The sequence below is a fragment of the Euprymna scolopes genome, chromosome 14 (assembly GCF_053919585.1).
Source record: "Euprymna scolopes isolate OS-2025 chromosome 14, ASM5391958v1, whole genome shotgun sequence".
In the NCBI taxonomy this organism is placed as follows: domain Eukaryota; kingdom Metazoa; phylum Mollusca; class Cephalopoda; order Sepiida; family Sepiolidae; genus Euprymna; species Euprymna scolopes.
Window position 1 is genome coordinate 99,966,487 of NC_136495.1, and position 18,262 is coordinate 99,984,748.

General features: G+C 32.5%; 1 protein-coding gene across 10 annotated transcripts in view; it reads right to left on the minus strand.

Moving 5' to 3' along the window:
* Positions 1-18,262, minus strand: part of LOC145293203 (uncharacterized) — an 897,849-nt gene that overhangs the window by 133,904 nt on the left and 745,683 nt on the right. For all 10 annotated transcript variants that reach the window (XM_080139718.1, XM_080139714.1, XM_080139719.1 and 7 more), the window contains exon 9: positions 2,197-2,235. In XM_080139718.1, coding sequence (XP_079995844.1) covers positions 2,197-2,235 — 39 coding nt within the window. The remainder of the gene's footprint in view (positions 1-2,196; positions 2,236-18,262) is intronic.

The following is an 18,262-nucleotide window of genomic DNA, read 5'->3' on the forward strand; positions in this document are numbered from 1 at the left end:
GTATTGAGCCAAATTTATGGTGGGTTGAATGGGTAATAGTGAGGAGGATGAGGAGGAGGAAGAGGAGGCACGAGTTGCAATTTAAGACAATGAGATGGCAGTCTTTTTTATTGGTATGTTTCTGAAATAATTTTTTGATGATACCATGTGCTACTAGATGTTGTAAGCTGTTAGGAGAAGACGGGTGACATACAAACCGACGAGTTCTAGTCATGCCGATGTATGTATTGTTTTTAGTGACACATTCTTCTATTGGGAATTTGAAGACATAGAAGGCATTAATAGTTTTTAGCAAATTGTAATTTGACGTCGGGTTATTACGTATTAGTAAGTTAGCCATTTTGGATGTTTTGTAATAGATTATAATTTACAGTTTCTAATGCTTTTCTATTGGTGGGGGGGGGGGGTGAAAATAAGCTTACATATGATAGGTACGGGCAAAAATGGGGGACCTAGTTTTGAAAGCCGATTTATCATAATTTTTTTTGTAGGTTTTCGACTACTTTTTGATTGTATTTGAAAGATTAAGGACTAAACTTAATTTCCCAAAGGAAAAAAATATTTGTACACGTGAAAAAAAAAAAGTTATGAAAATGTTTTCACGGCGAGCTATCCAATTCATCTAAATTTTGAAGTTAAATAAATTCATTGTAAAAATCCTTTAAAAGATAAATATAGCCACAAAACTGAGTGATTCTGGCGTTCGCAAAACGCAACAAACTAAAATTTTGTAAACACGAAAATTACTAAGGCCCAAAATTTCAGGCAGTCGAAAGACTGTGAAAATGACATCATATAATAAAAAGGAAGGAAGTTCTTTTTTTTCCCCAGTCGCGCATCCGTAGATTCCCTTTCTGAACGTTTGCATTTTTTAATTTAATTTAATTATTTTTCTATGTTCCTGTTTTTAAATTATTTTTTTAAAATTATTGTTCAATATTATATAAAAAATATGTTACGCCGAAAGTTTCACATTCTTGTGAGCAAGGAAATTATTAAAATCTTGCATATAAAAATTATGCGAAAGCCGTAATTTTAAAAAAAAGTAGAAATATTTTTTGCAATTATATTTTTTTTGTGTGAAAATATTAAATAAGTAATGCTTAATTCAATAGTAATATCGGTAGCTCGAGAAATTCATTTTTCTTCGAGTTATATAGAATTCATTATTACGGATTTAGGGGATTTTTTCGTAATGTTCCTGTAAAAATTACTTTATTTTTATTGTTACAAATTACGATGCTTATTTATATAAAAAAAGCAAAAATAAATTCTTGCGTTTTTTATTTACTACTGAAAACCATAACTTTAGTAAAGGTATTGTTTGTTTAAACAAAATAATATATTTCCACTATAATTTAAATAAAAATAATTAGTTCATTATATTCCGCGATTATTGTTTGAGAAATACTGAAAATTTCATTAAAATGGCTAATTTCCTGATTTTTGGTGATTTTTTTAAGTAAAGGGAGGAGTCAAAATGTTTATACATTTTGAGTATCGGCATTCATTTTGCCCGTTCCTAACATATGATATTAAAAAAAAATTTTTTTTTTCATCAACTTTATAATTAGGATATATCTGGTTACAATAGGATAAATTATGTACATATTCAATTCTGTTAATACGTGTTTTTGGTGCTAGGGCACTTATTAATCCGCTCTATTTTTTAAAAAATAGTATTTTCAAGTTCAATTAGTTTTATGATATTTGTTTTATTTTTTAATTGTGAGGTTAAAGTAGAAAATAGATACAAAACACCCTCCTCTCCCCATGTTAAGAATGGTGTTCTAAATAATAACGTTATTATTTCAGCATGGATCAATAAGTGCACTAGTACTTCCCCCCCCCAACAACCCTATTCATGTTTCATTATGGTCAGTCTTGTGATTTATACCAAGATTATTACTATAAACATGCAATAAAATGTTTATGCAATATGTCATTAATAACAGTTATTTAATAGTTGCATGATGCGATAAAAGACCATATCTTCATGTTTCTGTTATCATTCGAAATTTCCCAGTTTAATAAACTTTACATGACTTTCGCGTGCCAATCAAAAATCAAACTCCAACGTGTTTGTCCCCACGAACTAGGATTTCTCTTATTGACGAGTGTTAGTAATATTGCAAGAGAAAACTCAAACCAACATTTCAGCACCAACAAATAATTGAAACATTCACAAATACAAACCTTGGGCTTTTATCGAAAGATTTATCACTGTCAGATGACCTGGAATTATAGAACGAAATAGTTAATATTCATCTTGCGTACCAATTAACTTACTTTTGTTCTAGCTGTAGATGAGGCATTCTACCGGATGCTAGATATTCACGCGCTATTTCATACCTTCCAACCAAGAGATCTTTTTTAACGATTCTAACAGTCTATTTAAGTGCAATAGTTTGTATCTCTTTTGCACTTGGTTCATCGAGTATATTTGCCGGGTAGTTTTTTTTTTTTTTAAATCCTTTTCCATGAGTCAGATTACTCCTAAGATTCCAGTTTCTGTTCATGCCATTTATAAGACCTTAGTATTCCAATATCTTTTCTCTTTCACCTCTGTTTAATGCAATATCATTGGGAACACTGACTTTTACTAAGGTTGCTTCTTTCTCCTTCTTGTCCCATATCACTATGTCGGGTTTTATAGCTCCATTTTCTAGGTACGTAACTGTAGGAATTGTATTGTGTGCGTATATGATGAGTCAGAGATGATGAGACACATGCGGATAATTAAATGTTGAATGAAACCATGATGTTTAAGTAACATTGAGGCAAATGCTTTTCTGTAAAAATAATTGAATACGTTCAGATATCAATATCGGAAATAGAATAAAAAAATATCAATAAATAAAATGGCAACATGTATAAATACAATAAATTTCTCACAAGTGGGGATTTTTCGCCCGGCGGTAGAGTTTTAGACATCATTCACAAACATTTGTGTATGCATCACATTGACATTATATATATATATATATATATATATATATATATAATATGTGTGTGTGCGTGTGTGTTATATGCGTGTACATATGTTTGTATGTATATGTGTGTATGTGTGTGTAATATATATATATATATATATATATATATATATATATATATATATATATATATACTCCCATGATTTTTTTGTTTCTTTTTTGTGTGTTGATATTCATATTAAAAACCCCTTTTCCCATTTATTTAAAAAGAAAATACAACTTTGTAATATATGGGTTGTAGAATTGCATTCATCTGCAAAAGATCTAGCTAATCTGCATATTCTTTTAAACATTCATTTTAATTGATTCCCTATTAGTTTTTTTTTCGATTTTTTATGGAATGATCATACTACTAGACTACCCGTGACCCGTTGAGTCAGTATGTTATATTATATTAGCTATGGAATTTATGTATGAGCGTGATACTTGTGACGTAAAGAAAATAGTTGTTTGTAACATAACAGAAACATTTCTATGAAAGTATATTAAAATGAAAAAAGAATTTAGACAGATTTCTTTGAGTCGTTCTGTTTATAATTGTTTATTAAAAAAAAACAAAAAACAAAAACAAACATACACTCATTGAATTATAAGTGGTTTGCTACACTTATAGGTAAATGTGCACTGAACAGATATCACGATACTTAAAGTTAAATACAAATTTTGATATATCTTTTAATTCAAACACGAAAATAAAAAACAGTTGGGACGCTGAAAACGTACACAGTAAAACAATATGTTTTATTGTCGCGTTGATAATTTATTTGTAACGCAAATTATAAAAAATATATTTTCGGGGTTATTTATTTATGTTGGTAGTGAAGAAGAAAATGCATGAACTTTTTTTAAGAAAGGTGTATTAAAAAAAAAAAAATGGAGAATAAATTTTAAAAAATGAAGCCGGTGGGCAAATCACCTTTTTAAAATGCTCTTATTGCTGTCAACGGGTTAAAGTAGATTTATTTGTAAGAAAATTGCGTTAAAATAACTTAAGCGTAATACGGAAACGAACAATGTAAAAAAATACCGAAAGTATTAACAATTGTTTATTTGGATAATTTAAACGTTAAAAAAACAAAAACAATTGGGACGCTGAAATCGTACACAGTAATCAATACATTTTATAGTCGCGTTGATTATTTATTTATATACGCATGCGCAACCGGAAGTCGTAAATCGGATGTTGGGTTACAACACCCGTTACAAGGTCATTTAGTTTTATAATTATATGTTATATAGTTGTGGAACACGAGAAATTATTTATTATTTATCTGTCTCTCGATCTATTTATATATCTATGTGTATCTATCGATCTAACTATCTATCTGTCTCGATCTAGCCATCTATCTAACTGTCGAGGCAAACAAGAGATGTGATGTGAAGCTATGTTTTGATAAAAGTTGTCAAAACATATTGAGCTGTAAAACGGATTAGTTGCACTGGAAGCTCTAAAATAGCTGACCGGAAGGACACGATTTTTGTCCCGTGTTCAAGTTGGCTAACACATAGAGTCAAGTGTGAATTTGGACGCTTGTCTCCCACCACCCACTGGGCGAGAGCTGATGTATCCCAAAATGGAGACTGGAATTAACCACACAAGCAAAGATGTTCACTTCCAATTCTTCTGCGCTCAACACTTGGGAAGTGATAAAAAAAAAACTATATAAAACCAACCATCGTCTTGGAGATGAAATGCATTCATCCACATGTTCCAGCTTTCATCCAAGAACAGATAAAATTCTCGGTGGTTCAAAAGACCAACAACGCAGTTGAAAAGTTGATGAGGTATGTCGAAATACATGTATGGGTTATGTCTGACACACACGCATGCAACACACTTAGACAATCATGGAAATAGACTGCAACACGATAACTTAGGGTTCAGATAGTGCAGAACCCCACAACAGACATTTAGTAACACGGCACACAATAACACGACGTTTAAACGAACCCCTCCATAATGTTTACATTATGTGTAATTATATTCATGCAGATATTCTACATGATTTATACTTGCATAATATTTGCATAAAACACAAACTTCTTTTTATATATATTTATGTATGCATATATATTTGTTTAAAAAATTTGCCTACTAAACTCCTTGAAACTTAATATATAGAGTATATGCGAAAAATATATAGAGTATGCGAAAAATATATAGAGTATGCGAAAAATATATAGAGTATATGCGAAAAATATATAGAGTATGCGAAAAATATATAGAGTATGCGGAAAATATATAGAGTATGCGAAAAATATATAGAGTATGCGAAAAATATATAGAGTATGCGAAACTTTATATTTGGGTTTTAGCTGGGGTACATCGGTGCAAAAGAGTGAAAATTAAAGAAATGGACTTTGCTAGGTAAAGGTTGAATGACGGCATTACGAATATGTATGTATAACGTAATAGCTATTGGTTCAGGTCTTAACTTTTAGCCTTGCAGTAAACATGTCTTCATAGCTCAGGCATTAACGTCATAGGAAGAAGTAAATCATAAACTAAACGTTTTGGTTTGGATTCTCGGTGGTGGCGCACCAGTCATTTTTGTTTTAACTTTTTAAATCATTACTATACATTGGGTCCAATATAATATATTATATAAATCTCACCTGTCTGTTTGAATGTATGTATGTATGTATGTAGGTTTATATGTCCCGCTAAAATTTTCGACAGACGCAATGGATCCTAATGAGATCGGTATCGTTTGAAGCTCTATGTCTTGGACGAAAAATATTGAAAAATTGGCCAAAAACATTAATTTCTTCGCCCTAAACTCGGCTGTTTTGTACAAGGAAGGGTCGACTTTTTCGCCGACATTTTAGAACGTCATCGTCACTGTTGGGTTGACTTCACTTAAATTAATCGCTCTCAACTTGCGGTCGGACAATAGAGACATTGGCGAATATGTCAGGGCTTTTTTTTTCTCCTTCGTGTTATGGGTTCGAGCCTGCCTGCCGACTAGCACTTATTTTTTTAACACCTCTGCCTACTGTTATTTTGATCCTCCCTACCCGCTACTACCAATTTTTTGGGGGGGATTCCTTACTACGTCACCTACATACACCAGGGCACCTCCGCTATGTTGTTTTGACCGCCCCCCCTCCTGTGCGTCCTTACTACACAAGGTAAACACCCGGGCAACGCCGAGTACCCCCGCTAGTATAATGATAAGTACAAAATCTGCATTAATCAAAATATCATATTTAAGCGTATTTTACGACCGGGCAATGCCGGGTGGCCTGCTAGTATGCATATATATATATATATATATATATATATATATATATATATATATATATATATATATAGTCATCCACATACAGTACTGTTTCGCTGTTTCACAGCTCATCAGTGCAGCTAGACAAGCAACTACCTGAAGCCAGGATCGAAACTCGACCGCCCAAACGACAGTCGGAACTTCTAACCGTTGCGCTATTCGACTGCTGCTATGCGGGTAGTGAATTAACAATGTTATATAAAGTTGAGTCATTGTCACATTGATATTGATATTAAAACCCCACTTTTCTACTTTAAAACTGAATACAACTTCCTTGTATACTTAGCCATGAATATATGAGTAACTTCAAAAAGGATAACTAATTTGCATATTCTTTTGAAAACAAACTTATGTTAACTCAATGTTCATTGTTTTTGTTTCTGTTTTCTGATTGGATGATAAGTTTCATTTCGCTAAAACGTACATTTCTATTTGTGCATCTTTTCTTCATTGTGCATAATTGTATAGCGTTTGGAACTGCATTTAAAGTGAATCTCTACCTCTATTTGTGATGGTCTCTACCAAACTATTCTGTCAGTTTTCTGTTTACAAACTTGAAACATCATATTAGGGTATTCGGACTCGTGGAAGAAAATCAATTTGCTTTAGCCAGGAAAATAGCTGCTAAGGTGTCAAAATGAAAACATTAGAACGTGGCATGCGTAGTTTGATGTAATGTGTATACTCTATGCATGCACAAATATACATTTATACTTTTAATTGTGGTCATTTGTCAAATGTTATTATGTCGTTCGATCCGATAATAGTTGGAGACCTAAATATTTTGGTTTTGATTCTTGCTAATTATACCCAAGGCATATATTTGTTAAACATTTGAAATAACTACTTTATATTAGGCACAATATGATTATCAATAGAGTATTTGCTTTATAATAATAAATACGAAATGTGCATAAATTAAAATATCATATTTATGCGGATTTTACGACCAGGCAATACCACGCGGCCTGCTAGTATATATATATATATATATATATATATATATATATATATATATAAATTACAATTAAATTTACCAAAATGATCTAAGATTGTAAAATTAAAGTATATTATAAATATTAAAGAATTAATATTTATAAAATTATCTCAGCCAGATGTGAAAGCTCGATAAAACCAAATAGGAAATAGAGCTTATAATATGAGCAAACAGTTAATAAAACATGTTAAAAAAACACTTTGAAATGAGTTAAAAACATATTTAATCTGAAAAGGAAACACTAGATAAGTGGATAGTCCTTAATCCGTGGAGTTTCGAAGAAATACTTTCCTTCTCATCAAAGGGTAGGAATTAGCAAAATGCGGGATCGAATTTTGCATGCAAAAGTATTTGATGAAGCAACAAGTAAGTCAAAGATCTTACTTGAAAACAAAAAAAGTGAAGCAGAGGGAATATGGTGAAGAAAAAGGTGATTATACATGAATGGATAGTCTGGTGGAAGATAAATAATCCAGTGACGGTAAAATTCAAATGTATAACTTCAAGAAAGTTAAAAGAATTTCCATTTGCACAAGTAAAGCACATCTTCTTCCTATTACGGGATTTCCTTGGATTTTACTCGTGCAAATGGAAATTCTTTTAATTTTCTTGAAGTTATACAAGTAGTTAATAAAACATGTTATTTGGTTTTATCGAGCTTTTACATCTGGTTGAGATTACTTTATAAATATTAATTCTTTAATATTTATAATTTACTTTAGTTTTGCCATCTTGGATCATTTTGGTAAACTTAACTGTAATTCTTATTTATATATATATATATATATATATATATATATATATATATATATATATATATATATATATATATATATATATTTGTTGAGAACATAAGGGTGTTATTTACTCCTCGTTTCATGTGTTTCAATATTTCAAAGAGAACAAATAAATTGATCACTCACTTCATTAAACATCGAGATTTATTTACAGGAAGAGTAATTGATTATGGAAACAAGTTGCTGGAAGCACGACAAGAATGTATGTCGTATAAATAATTTTAAAACACAATAAACCGACAATCAGCAAAAATTCACACCCTGCAGATATCTCGTAGATGCCGGAAAACTTATTAACTTTCTAATTTATGACAGCTTCTTTCTTCGAACTGCTTGCTTTTTGGAATTCCAGTTCTGCTCCCTGTTTCCCGGACTATACTAAAGAACAGAAATTTAAATGCTATATGAGCAAACATCTCGCTAACTAATAGAATGTTAACTCCATCCTATAAATACAGCCCCTAATTCACAATAATGCAAAAAAAAAAGAATGTCAGCCAGGTTTTGCCAATATTGTATACTTGCAAAACTGCCCTACATTGCTCGGGCAAACATGTAACCTCTTTCCCCCTCCCCCGTTTCCGATTCTTCCTTCCCCATTCCCTCTTCCTTCTTCGCTCAGCCCATTCCTCTCTCTGGACATATACACACACAATTCGAGTCAGGGAAATAACTCTTTGAAAAGAATGATAATTACTTCCCTTTATATGATAGCATTAAAGCATGTGTGTACGTCTTGACCACATAAAATGATACAAATGGTCATTTGATCCCCAAATAATACATATTTTTTTTTAATTCTAGATATTATACATTTGGGATTATACTGATTTTAAAAATACTAACTTTGTGAGTGTTTATTGTGTGTTTTTCGAGTTTTAACTGAACATATGAACTGACCTTTTTCCTTTTTATAATAGTTTAACAATGGATTACATGGACAGTATTGGTAGCTTTCAGATGAGATATTTAAAAGAAAGAAAACTTAATGGAAGTTATACCGATATGTTGAAAAAGTGATTTTTTTTGTGTCGAGCCTATAACGGTATAAATAAAAAATCATTTGTTATTTTTATATAATAAATGTGTACGTACGTGTGCTTGGCTTGTTTCAATAATCACATTTAAATTTTATGAATAAATCAGGAGATGCTTAATTTTAATTATAACTTAAAATAGTAAAGTAGAAAAGAAAAAAATAATCATGTGCACAAATTTAATTTAATGAGCAAAAAAAGATTAAGCTTAATCTTAATATTAACAGATAATAATCAAAAGATAAGAGAATTTCTTTCATTTTTAATATAGACACATCAAATTATTGGAAAGAGAATAGAATAATAATAATAAAATCTTTCATAATTGACTTCGCTTTGAAGGAAAATTACTTTCAATTTTTTTATTACTTTAATTTTGTCTTCTTTTTTGTATCTGTTAGTTTTGTCTTGACGACCATTTTCTCGGTTAGTTTCGACTTGCTTCTTTCAAGTAATAAATAAGAATTAAATTGTGAGGCAACAGTGAGTTCAATTTACATTTCCCTTTTTTTGTGCTAGGGATGGGATACCCTATTGTATGCCAGGCATTCACTTGCTATTTCAAGGTTTTCATCCGAGAGATCCTTTTAGGGTTCTAACTGTCCCTTTAGGTGCAATTGTTGTATAGTTTTTCGCACTTGGTTCACCTTGTATATTGCCAGGAATTTTTGTAAATTGTGTTATTACTGGAATGATTTAAATCTGTCTAAGGTTCAAATTTATTTTTATGTCGTTCATAAGATCTTGGTATTTAGTTTTATTCTCCCCCTAAGCTAGTTTTATGTCAGCATCATTAGGGACACTGACCTCAACTAGAGTTATTACTCTCTCTCTCTCTCTCTTTCTCTTTCCTTCTCTCTCTCTCTCTCTCTCTCCCTCTCTCTTTCCCTCTCCCTCTCTCCTACCACTATGTCGGATTTAACAGTTTTATCTTCTAAGTATACAACTGTAGGGATTGCACGGGCGTATTGCATGGTCGATAATACATTTCCAACAGTTTTTTTCATTATTATTTCGTAAGAATGGTTTTGATTGTTGGCATTGATGTCTTTGAGAAAGAAGATCGTGGGCGTGAATATCTCTCTGCTGAAATTCCAAAGATCTGGTTTATAAATGGCAAGTCTTCTGCATCAAAGCATAAAGTAACAATATCCTTTTTTTATGCACTGGTTAACAGCAAGAAGACCTAGGAAACACAGTTGGAAGCACAAAGGTAATAAAAGTGTTTGCAAAGTGTAAGAGAGAGTGGCGAGAAGAAAGAAAAATGTGAAAGTTCTAGGATTGATATAATCTGACTTTGAAAGGGATCGATACATTCTCACATACAACTTGCTTAAAAAAAGAACACTCTATATTATAACTGAGGTTTATTAGTGCACATGTCGATCACTTATAGTCTCCAAATCTACTCATCAGAATTATAAAATTTTGCATAAAGAATACTTGGAATGAACAGCATATCTTGGGTAGTTGAAGTAAAACTTATAATACTATTAATGCTACTGCTATTTCGGGTAACATTTCATCAAATTCAGTATGAAGAAACCTTAGCATTGTAGGTGGGTCATACTGGTGTCAAAATACTAACAAAAATAATACGTGTATAGGCTCCAAAAGTATTAGGTTAAAATGCATTTTTAGTAGGTCATTATCCCCATAATTTTTCACTCCATCTCACGGTCTATCGTCAAGCAGTGTTCGAGTCATCCCTTGCTGAGGGGACAATCTATGAGAATGTATGTGATATTCTGTATGTTGGTGCTGCAGGGATTTGAGCGCTGTGTACATAACCCTACTTGAGCAAGTTGTTTTGTGTTTTGGCAATCTTAACTTGGATCCGGTTGAATGTTACCCACTCTTTCTGAGCAAGCCTATTCCATCAATGCAGGTAGAAGGATGCTGATGTTGTTTATCCAAGGCCTGTGACAATAGTAAAGCTCTTGCAAAATGGTAGTCATTGCAGCACCTCTTGATGTCCAAAGATGGGATAGCGATTGTCGTTGCTCTGCTTGCCACATTCTGCTTTCGCTATTGTCTCTTGCTATTTTATCTGCAATTAAGTGATTCAAGACATCCTATAGACAGATAGCAAGTTCGTCGATTTCAGGTTGTGGTAATTGTCCTGCATGCCTTGTGGAACCTGATATCGACCTTTGCAGCATGAACAGAATGAGCTCATGTTGTTGTACAATATTCTGTGGTCAAGTGGCACAATTATTTTAGTGTGTTAAGAATTCTAATACTGCTATTGCTGTTACTATAATTACTATAAATGATAATAAACACTTATAGGCTTCAAAGCTATTGGTCAGAATCAAAATTACAGCAAGTCTAACATGAAGCAACCATTGTTCGCTGAGTATCATGAAGGAGAAGGTCATACTGCTCCTATGCATAGGTTTCAGAACTATTTGACAGAATTGTGCCAAATTTGTCATGAAGCACCCTTGAGATGCTACTACTACTACTACTACTACTACTACTACTACTACTAATAATAATAATAATAATAATAACAACAACAATGATAATAACAATAATAATAAGTTGCCCAATTACATATAAACTGAAATAAAAGCACATAATCTGCCTCAACACCCCCTCACACCCGCAAAAACATAATATGGTGACACCAGCATCAGCTGGAGCCACAGAAAATAGTCATGAATGGCCAGGGAGGATATTGGAGTTGATGAGACAGAGAGCATCATCCAGACTCCACTCTATGGGCACAGAGAGTATTGGATTCATCAGGAGGTCTACTGCTGTTTAGTTCCGAGAGAAAACAACAGTAAACATCAGCAAGAAATCAATGGACAATGACTGCTGCAAGTACGCAAATTTATTTGCAATGGTTACTATGTAATAATGATAATAATAACTAGAACTGCTAGTGAGTAAATAATAATCAATAAAAATAAACATTACTAATGCTTTTCCACCTTAAAAAAGATTAAAATAAAAAGTAAAAATGAAAAAATAAAAAAATAATTAAAAAAAAATAAAAATAAATAATAAAAAAGGTATCAGCCTCGGCAGATATCACACAAAATAGGTGTGAATAGTTAAGGAAGATAGAAGGATCCAGGAGGAAAATCACTAATCAGACCTCCACTGGATGAGTGCAAAGAACAATAGAACCTTCAGAAAGCTTATTATCACCAATATTCCAGTGAAAACTAATAGTTGTTACCAGCGAAAAATCAATGGTAAGCGACTATTGTAATAATGTAAATTCATTTGCAAAGGATATCGAAAGAGATGGAGAGTACTGGAAATCGGGGGAAACTTGTTGCCATCCAGACTCCAGAGAACACCATCGGTTATTATTAGTGAGTCATCTCTGATGATGGCCTGTGCGAGAACTCTTAGAAATAATAAACATTTATGCGCTCCAAAATAATTGTCAGAATTGTACAAAATTTGTCATCAAGCACTCTTGCAATGCCAAATGTGTCTGGAAGATGGGGTAAAATAAAATACTGTCACCAGTATTATTTAGAGTTAAAGTTGTTAGTTATGTGGGTTTTTTTTTTTTAAATCGTTATGATACATCAACTCAGAACTGGAATTCAAGTTTATTTTATTATTAAATAGCTGAGATTTTTCATCTTTATGTTTTAACAGTTTTTATTTATCATCAGTGATTTATAGTTGTGTCTTATCTCAAGATATAACCTTGTTTAATACTGGTTCTATAATTTACAATTATATAAAAAGAAACTTTGTCTGCATGTGTGTGTGTGTGTGTGTGTGTGTGTGTGTGTGTGTGTGTGTGTGTGTGTGTGTGTGTGTGTGTGTGTGTGTGTTTGTGTGATAGAGTTTTTCTCTATGGACTCAAAAACGGCTGGATGATTCATTATAAAATTTCACACAAAGGTACTTTATGTACCTGGCAGTGTTCTTAGGTACGTTTTGTATCGGAATGTTTTCCATAAGTATCGATAATCAATATTCAAAATAATCTGATGCACAAAGGAACAAGCGATTTTGACCAAAGTTAACACCCTACACAGCCTAAGTGCATAGGAGAAGTTTTATTACCACACAAGCCGAAAGGCCTGATATATATAATCAATAGTAGGTTCTTTGATATAACCGGGGCGCGTTAGAAATGAATGTTTCTGTTTAGAACGCAATTGAAACATGATACTTGACTTTTGCATTTTAAACTTTAATTCAAGCCATTATATATAAAAATAATTTTATAAAATCAGCAGAAGATTCTGTACAGTGCAATGTAGACTACAATGTATTGTGGACTAAGTCACTGCACGGGACATGTAAAGCTTCCTCCCGATGCACCACAATAGGTCTCCAACTAGAGCAGGCAATCAATGGATTTGATTGAAAAATCGTCGATTTCACTGATTTTGATGACAAAAAAAATATTAGAGGGTGAAATATTCGTTGAACATCATTCAATACCGGACAGCATCGGATCTTCCTGCTAATAATAATAATAATAATAATAATAACTAGCGGGACCTGTGGAAATTCCGCAGTGGACTCTTTCATATGTAATATATTGATGTTGGCATTTTTGTGGATGTTGAGCGTAAATGGAGACACCTTGATATTATTGTAGTAAACAGTAAGCACCTTTTTTTATAATAAATTATTAGGTGGAAGCACATAATTGTAACAAAACACTCTCCTATTCCCATGTTGCTTTCAAAATGGCTTTCAAAATAATATTATTTCAGCACGGTAACAAAAATATATATGTACCCAACGTTTTATAATTTTTAATGATAATTTGATAATGATAATTTTTTTTACTTGGTTTCCACATGAACATTTTCCTTTGAAATGTCGACTTCTGAGGGTTTTTGACTATGCTGAAAACGAATATTGCATTTAAATTTTCCGCAGATACGTAGTTTTTGAATATTAAACAATATAATTTTTTATGTTACAAATGGTGGCCATAGTTTACGCCAAAAATATGCATGCACTTAAACAGAACATTTTCTTTAAATGATAAACAATTATTTATTTTAAACAATATATACAGAATTTTTATTATATTATAAACAATATAAATAGTACAGTTTAATTTTAGACAACAGAAATAGTTTTTTTTTTATAATTTTGAAAGGAATATTGTTCACAAACGTTTTTTAATTTTAAACAATGTAAATAGAACTTTATAATTTTTAACTTTTTAATGTTTTATTTTAAAATAAATATTGTTCGTGCATTTTATTATACGTTTAAGTGCAAGAATATGCAGTCATTGCATGTCATTGGGGAAAACCTGAATTGCGTCAGCTAGTCTGGCATGTCTGATTAACCAATTCGTTTCTGCATGAGTCGATGTGTCATTCGTTGATTGATCAATCAAGGGGGAGATCACGCCCTTGTTCGACCACATATTCAGAATAAATAGCAGTACAGAGCTGCTGTTTTTGTCAGTCAGTCTGTCGGCAAAAAGTGAGTTCCAGTGGTCAGTCGGCGGTGAGTTTTCCGAGTTAGAGTGGAAGTCAATTAGTCAATCCCGTCAACAGTCTCTGTCAGAATCCCATCAGATTGATTTGTAAAACCTCTTGAAATAAAAGAAAAATCAGACGAAAGAACAGTGTATCAACTGGGATCGAAGCGGCAAGATACCCTCCCTCTCGGCATTAAGATAAAAGTGAAAAGGAAATTAAAGAAAAAGGGAAAAATAGAAGCGAAAAAACTATAGCACTCGTCACTGAAGTTTATTGACGATAACGTTGGTACACATTTTTTTTAATTGTTTTTTGTTGACTATTATTTTTTACTCTCACTTTTTTCTTTATCCTTTGAATTATATACTGATTCGATATTGCTTTTACGTTTGAAATTCAAACCACGGCTTACGTCCTTTGTTACAATAGCGAGTGTTAACGTCTGTTTATTTTGTTTTTTCCCCTTTCTTTTCTTGCTGTTAATTCCTTCTGATTGACGAGATATCAGATCGTTAAGTGAACCTATTTTTCACAGCGAGGAGGTTCAATAATCACTAGAACATTTCTTTCTTCCTCTTCTTTTTTTTTACCTGTAATGCTGTGTGGCTGGCTGTCCGTTTGAGATCACGGCCCGTCAATCGTTGGAATACCAAATAAGGACTTGTCAAACCAAGCACTGTTATAATGACAACTGTCGAAGATTTGCGCACATTTCCACAAAATACATATATCCTGGAGACAATAAACCTAGCGTAGAATTTTGTGGATGCTTGGGCAACATTCCTCCATATATATTCTATTATACAAGCAAGCCCATAAAACAAAAAAAAACAACAAAATAATAGTAATACTCGTATGTTTAAAATATCATTTATTTAAAGCAAACCAAAAAGCTTCGCTTTCTGTTGGGTTGCTTCCGTCAAAATGTATACATAAGTCTAAGAAAGTATGTGCAGGTGTGTGTGAAGAAGTTGAGAGAATTTGATTTTATGTACGCGTTAGGTGCATGTGTGTCAAGCAAAGCAAGAAAGGAAAAAGAATTTCTTTGTGTTTCAGCTTTTTTAGTTCTGATTTTAGTGACCCTTGCATGACGAAAGGGGAAATAATTAAGCCTAAGCGCACTTTGGTGATGTATGTATGCATAAGTGTGTGTGAAGAGTCGATAATATTACACCAGCTAATACGTGAAGGATAGACTCTGTCACAGCTAGTAATCTCCTGGCAACTGACTACTAACAACCAAACATGGTTCAAACTTCATTTTTTCTTTGGGACCCGAAAAGACGTATTTCTGCATTCTAGAGATGAGGATTGATAATTTGTATTGTATTATTCGAACTAGTTTTCCTATGTTGAGTGTTATTCTCACAGTTTTTCGGCTAATGTCACCTCAAACCTTTTTCAGAAGTATCTTGTTGAACTCTTGTTGAACTCTTGTTGAACTCGGGAACTGAGTTTTACTTATTACTTTATCTGTTACTCCACAGATCTTGGCATAACTGATAAGGTACTAAGTAAACTTCAGTTCTAAGTGACAGTCTTTTGGATGTTGAAGGTTCAATCGTCATAACGGTCAATACTAAGAATACAATTACGAATTACTTAAGACTTTTACCCGGTCATGGCTAATAGAACTAGAACATGCTAACCCCCATGGATTCAGGAACTTTTTTCCTTTAGCGCTAAAGCCAACGGAGTCTAGATCATTTTTAGATTTTGCTGACTGCGGTATGTTGCTGGTCCTGTGTAGTAATTGACGGTTCACCCTCCCAGGCTTTGCCTTCTATTTTTGAGGTGTTAGTTTATTGCTAATTACTTGAGGCGCCCGTGTTGAAGGAATGTCAGACTACTTAGCTATTTTTTTTTTGGGGGGGGGAGGGGCGAGAGTGCTCCTACTCTGGGATGCTAACTCTTCAATACAACTTTTTGACTTTTGTGTCACATCTTTCCGTCGTGAGAGGGTGATAAATACTTACTCCTGTGTATTAAATAAAGGGTTCCGTTTGAAATTCTGTAAAGATTTCCAAATTAGGCAGAAACATTCCAGAGTTGGACAAGTTACAAATAAGGAAAAAGTATTTTTTTTCCTATTCATCATTGCATTGAAGGTCATAACGACAAAACTAATTGTAAATTGATGAATTTAACATTTTTATTTCGTGCTATTTAGATTCTTCTCATCTTGAGTGCTATTTTCACAATGTTTCAGTCAATATAACATCCGACCTTCTTCAAGAATATTTCTGTCAAGGAAATCTTTTTGTCAAACTCAGGAAATATTTCTGTCAAACTCAGAAATCTTTCTGTCAAATTTGTGAATCTTTCTGTCGAACTCGGGAATCTCTATGGAATTTTGAAGAGCACCCTTTATTTAATCCACGGGGGTAGTTTTCTCTTGTTCCGTCAGCCATGCCTGTGTAGAAGTCTTAATTCGCAATTGTATTTTGAGTGCCACCTACACTGAGGATTGAACTCTAGGAAACAACAGAATTTTATCAAGTACTTTATCCACTACGTCATGTGTTCTTAAGGAAAAATCCAAATGATACGAATAATCAATCTTCATCTCCGAAATTCAGAAACATTGTATTGTTTTATTGTTGAGTTACTTGTGAACTAAATTTTGAGATAATTGTTGCCCATTGAGATTTTCTATGAAATGACAAAATTTGTGCGGTTAAAAATTAGGAACGCCATCATTAATAAGGATAGATTTTTTTTTTCATATTCTAGGATGGCGTGTAGAAGTGAGGGGTTTTTTTTACCTGTTGATTAAAATTGAAATGTTAACGTGAAGTCTAGCCTTGAATAAATTAGTTGAAGACTGAGTGGAAGTAAAGATGTCAACTGTTGCAGTTGGCAGTGGGTAGAGGAGGAGGATTAATAGATGAAGATATTTTCTCACATACAAAATGGGGGGATATGATGAAATGAAATTGAATAAAAGTTACAGAAAGAGACAGAAAAAGTAAATGGCAGAAAGAAAAAATAAATCCTGCAAATGAAGAAGTAGACTCATTTTTACATTGCGCTTGAAAAATCAATTAATCAATTAAAAAAAAACTATCTGTATGAAAAAAGTAAATGAAAAAATAAATTTTACAGTCAACTTTGAAGAAAACATGCCACCTATTTTTGTTTTTAAATCCAATTAAACTTTTTTTTTTTTATTCATGAAAGAAATCAATTTAAAGTCAACATATCGCTGTTTGATTTGGACTTATTTTTCATTAGTTTCTCAATTGTCTTATTGGCATAAATATGATCAATGATAAAATCCAATAATCTAAACTTGTTTTTTTTCCTCCATTTTTATCATCAAACTTCAGTTTGATTTGAATGTTTTTGCTCGATCAAAAGCAATCGTCTTCCAAGGGAAACAACTCTTCATTTGCTTGCTTGTATTTCCCCCCCCCCCTCTGGTACAATGTATATTTTTCCAGCTCCCCAAATGAGATTTTTACAGCTATAGTCACCACAAATAACTTTTCTTCGTTATTCCTGAACACAAGCCTAATAATGCCCAACTAGTAATGTCTTTTTGTGTTTGCTTAACGGCATATCAACCATTTTTGGATTATTTAATGTCGAATTATTAATCTTAGGAAAGGTTTTTATACCTCAAGTTCTTTATATCTTCAGAAAATTTATTCATAAAGTCTCGTTTGGTTGTTTTCTTTACAGCATATAAATCGTTTTTCAGGTTATTTAATGCTGCA